At 58.3% G+C, this 3,531-nt stretch overlaps 3 protein-coding genes across 3 annotated transcripts in view; 1 reads left to right on the top strand and 2 right to left on the bottom strand.

Moving 5' to 3' along the window:
• The window catches only part of VDBG_00355 (conserved hypothetical protein), a gene marked incomplete at both ends in the record, with an annotated part of 1,575 nt that extends 1,276 nt beyond the window's left edge, over positions 1 to 299 (bottom strand). Inside the window, one exon of the mRNA XM_003008628.1 lies at positions 141 to 299. Coding sequence (XP_003008674.1) covers positions 141 to 299 — 159 coding nt within the window. The remainder of the gene's footprint in view (positions 1 to 140) is intronic.
• Positions 300 to 1,124: 825 nt separating this feature from the next.
• Positions 1,125 to 2,227, top strand: VDBG_00354 (NADH-ubiquinone oxidoreductase 24 kDa subunit; the record flags this gene model as incomplete). Its single annotated transcript, XM_003008627.1, has 3 exons — positions 1,125 to 1,247; positions 1,444 to 1,734; positions 1,883 to 2,227. The coding sequence occupies 3 exons, from the start codon at positions 1,125 to 1,127 to the stop codon at positions 2,225 to 2,227; spliced, it is 759 nt and encodes a 252-aa protein (XP_003008673.1).
• Positions 2,228 to 2,548: 321 nt separating this feature from the next.
• On the bottom strand, positions 2,549 to 3,529 carry VDBG_00353 (conserved hypothetical protein; the record flags this gene model as incomplete). Its single annotated transcript, XM_003008626.1, has 2 exons — positions 2,549 to 3,297; positions 3,430 to 3,529. 2 exons carry the CDS (start codon positions 3,527 to 3,529, stop codon positions 2,549 to 2,551), a joined length of 849 nt encoding a protein of 282 aa, XP_003008672.1.
• Between the last annotated feature and the right edge of the window lie 2 nt (positions 3,530 to 3,531).

Here is a 3,531-nt window from a genome sequence, read left to right as displayed (position 1 = left end):
GTCATGCTTTCTGATCGAGTGAGAGCGCAGATAAGAGATGAGTGATCGAGGGGTCCAGGATCTGCAGGGTGGTTTATGGTTAGCTTCTGGGGAAACGGCAATGAACGTCGCGGGGAAGGCGGGGATGGAGATGACGGTACCTGGAAGAGCTCGCCGGAGGTGGCCTTATTAGTAGAGCTTTGATCGGTAAGAAATCCAGTAATGGCTTTAACATGGTTCCTGGCTGCCTTGTCATACACCTTGTCCGTCGTGTCCCCGTCGGGTGGGAAGGCCAGGAGATACTCGACACTGGTGACCATGATGCCCTGCATTGGTGACTTTGATCGTGCGGTGTTGGTGGTCAGCCCTGGATGTGCCGTCGGTCGAGGGCACGCCGAGACTCCAGGCTCTACAATCTGTCGCTTAGTGGTCTCAGACAATATCTCTGGGTGCCGAATCGAAATGGGATGGTAACCGAATCGTAATGTTGCTCTCGCACGACTCAGGACGGTGATGTGCACGCCGTGACTTCTAATTGAGTAGCTACGTGAAGGCACTGGCAAGTAGGCAGCTTGATGAAGCTCCAGCTTAGTCAGTGACCAAACGCACTTGCTATGCCTTGCGTCGTGAGGCAACCCCGCGCTTGCGCTCGCCGGGTGGAGGAAGGGACTCCTGATGATACAGTTAGTCAGCAAGCACTATATAACGTAGCCCTGCTGTGGTCACCAAAAATAGCGAGTGTGTGTGGTGTTGGTGCATTTGGCTTAGTTCGTGGCCGACGTGCCTCCAGGGTTACACTGTGTATGAAATGCTGACTTGTCATGCCACCTGGACTCCCTTCCCACCTGGCGTGAGAACTCAATTGTGGGGCTTCTCAAGTTGTTCGATAAGAGGCGGGTGCTTGTCTGGGACCAAAAGTCCATGACGTTATGTAATCCAAGGGTTGCACTAAATAATGCATACTGCGATCCTGCACTAATTTACTGCATATCATTTCCACTGGGTTAGCCGATCGGTCCAATCAAACAGATCCATATTCCAAGCAGCTTTCTGACGACTTTGAACGTCTAGTCTGTTCAGTGACAGCGACAGCTTCAACGAACCCCCCCCTCCTTCAATTGCCATTGAGCACCACAACCACAGCCATGGCGTCGAAACTCACACCCTTCCTCTTCAGAACGGCTGCTCGGTCAACATGCCGCATCGCGAGGCCACAGATTCGCGCCATCAGCACGTCGACGGTCCGCCCGAGCAGCACCCTCCAAGTGGTACGTCTGTCTCCTAGATCCATCCTCGCCACGATATGCCACGGCACGGGAGGGACAGGGCAGGGCGCTTCGTCAATGGGTCATTGTCTATGTCTATGCGATGCTAAACGTCCTCCCGCGCCTCGGCCGCTGCCAACCTCTCCCCCCCTTCCGCCCGTTCCCGCGAAAGCCGCGCTGACCCGTCGTTCGCCCACAGCACCGCAACACGGCCGACAACAATGTCGAGATTCCCTTCAAGTTCACCCCGCAGAATGAGGCCGTCATCGCCGAGCTCCTCAAGCGCTACCCTCCCCAGTACAAGAAGGCCGCCGTCATGCCCGTCCTCGACCTTGGGCAACGTCAGCACGGATTCACCTCAATCAGCGTCATGAACGAGGTGGCCCGCATCCTCGAGATGCCTCCGATGCGCGTCTACGAAGTCGCCTCCTTCTACACCATGTACAACCGCACGCCTGTCGGCAAGTTCTTCATCCAGGCCTGCACAACGGTACGTCTTGCTTGTTTTCGACCTGTCTCCCACAATAGCCAGCGAGCTATCTCCGAGCCCCCTTCGACGTTCGAAGATGTTGCCTCTCCTTCCCCCTTCCATCCCACGACAACAAAAAAACTGACAAGCGTTCTCTCCTCTCCTCTAGACCCCCTGCCAGCTCGGCGGCTGCGGCTCCGACGCCATCGTCAAGACGATCGAGGAGCACCTCGGCATCAAGCAGGGCGAGACGACGGCCGACGGCCTCTTCTCCTACCTCGAGGTCGAGTGCCTCGGCGCCTGCGTTAACGCGCCCATGGTCCAGATCAACGACGACTACTACGAGGACCTGACCCCCGAGACAACCCGGCAGCTCATCGATGCCCTCCGCGCCAGCGTCTCCATTGTCAACGGCGAGGCTACCGTCGACCACGCCAAGGTCCCCAAGCCCGGCCCCATCAACTCGGGCCGCCAGACGTGCGAGAACAGCGCCGGCCCCCACGAACCTGACTAGCGAGCCCTGGGGCATCGAGACCACGAGGAGTGATCTGTAGGAGAAAGGCGCGCCAGCATTTGGTGAGACGCATCGTGTAGGTTGATGGATCAGAACGTGCGACAACTGGCGGGGGAGCGAAAGGGTCCCGGTTTTTAGGAATTGTACATAACCTAGGTCGAGACGAGAACTGCGTGGAAAATGCAATGCGTTTAGAATCCCTCTTTGTATTCAAGATTTTGTCCCACAAATTGCTCGCTACTTGTTCTCCATGATATTTTTTATCCCCTTTGGTTCACCTCAACTGCATGGGTTGAAACTCGGGTCAAGCATGTCTCGCTCTCACTCGCCCAAACGCAAAATCCATCCATCGGACAAATGCCTGTTGCCAGACCCAACGCCGCCCCAGACCAAGATGCCCGATTCTTCCAGCTCGCCCATCGCCGCCGTGGCAATGTAGCCTCGCGGAAGCGGCTCACCATCGTCGTTGTCGTCATCATATGATCCCATCTGCAGTCTGTTCCATTTGCCCTCACCTGTCGGTTTACCCAGAGCCTGCCACATGGCGTCCCGCACGCTCGCGGCCGTCATACCTAGAGGCGGCACCTGGAATGCCCACACGTCGTTAAAGAAGGACGTTGTGGTTCCTTCGCGACCGCGTTCCGCAACACCGTCAGCAGCCTCGCCACCCACGAGCAAGAGGTACTCGCGACCCGCACCGCTCGTGACGGTCTCCAGCCCAGCAAAACCTCGAGGCGCAGGCCATTCCTGGGCAGCAACTAGAGGAATTTCCGTCTCGCCACCGGATGCACCGGCGACGATGCCCTGCCAGCCGCCGCGAGCGCGAACGCAGACCTCACCACGTGAGTTGCCATCGTCAAACATCTCGACCTCGAGATGCACAAAGTCGAGCTGGCCGCCGATCGGGCCAGAGCCGTCATGGCCGCCGAAGCGGAAGAGGCGGCTCTTGCTGACGCACATGGCTGCCCCGGCGCGAGCAGGGCCAGGTGCGGCAGGAAGCTCAATCCAGATACGGGAGCGAACGTCAAAGGCCCAGAGATCGCATGCACGCTTTTCCTCGCTGCTGGCAACTTCGGGAGAGGCAATAGATGACGGCGCAACGATGCCGCCGTGGACAAAGAAGGTGCCAAAGCCGTCGGAGTCATCATCAGTTGCATGCAGGGCGACGTTTGCCTACAATGGGGGGCCTGCGGAGTGCCGACCTCGGGCCGAGTCGCCCTGAGCCCAGGCCATCCAAGGTCTGGTTGCGCTTCGGAGCCCGTGAAGCGAAATCACGGGGGCGATCGGTGGCGGTCGCAGCATGG

Source organism: Verticillium alfalfae, genomic scaffold (assembly GCF_000150825.1).
Source record: "Verticillium alfalfae VaMs.102 supercont1.1 genomic scaffold, whole genome shotgun sequence".
Classification (NCBI taxonomy): Eukaryota; Fungi; Ascomycota; class Sordariomycetes; order Glomerellales; family Plectosphaerellaceae; genus Verticillium; species Verticillium alfalfae.
Note: the sequence above shows the minus strand (reverse complement) of the source record. Positions and strands in the feature narration are given on the sequence as shown.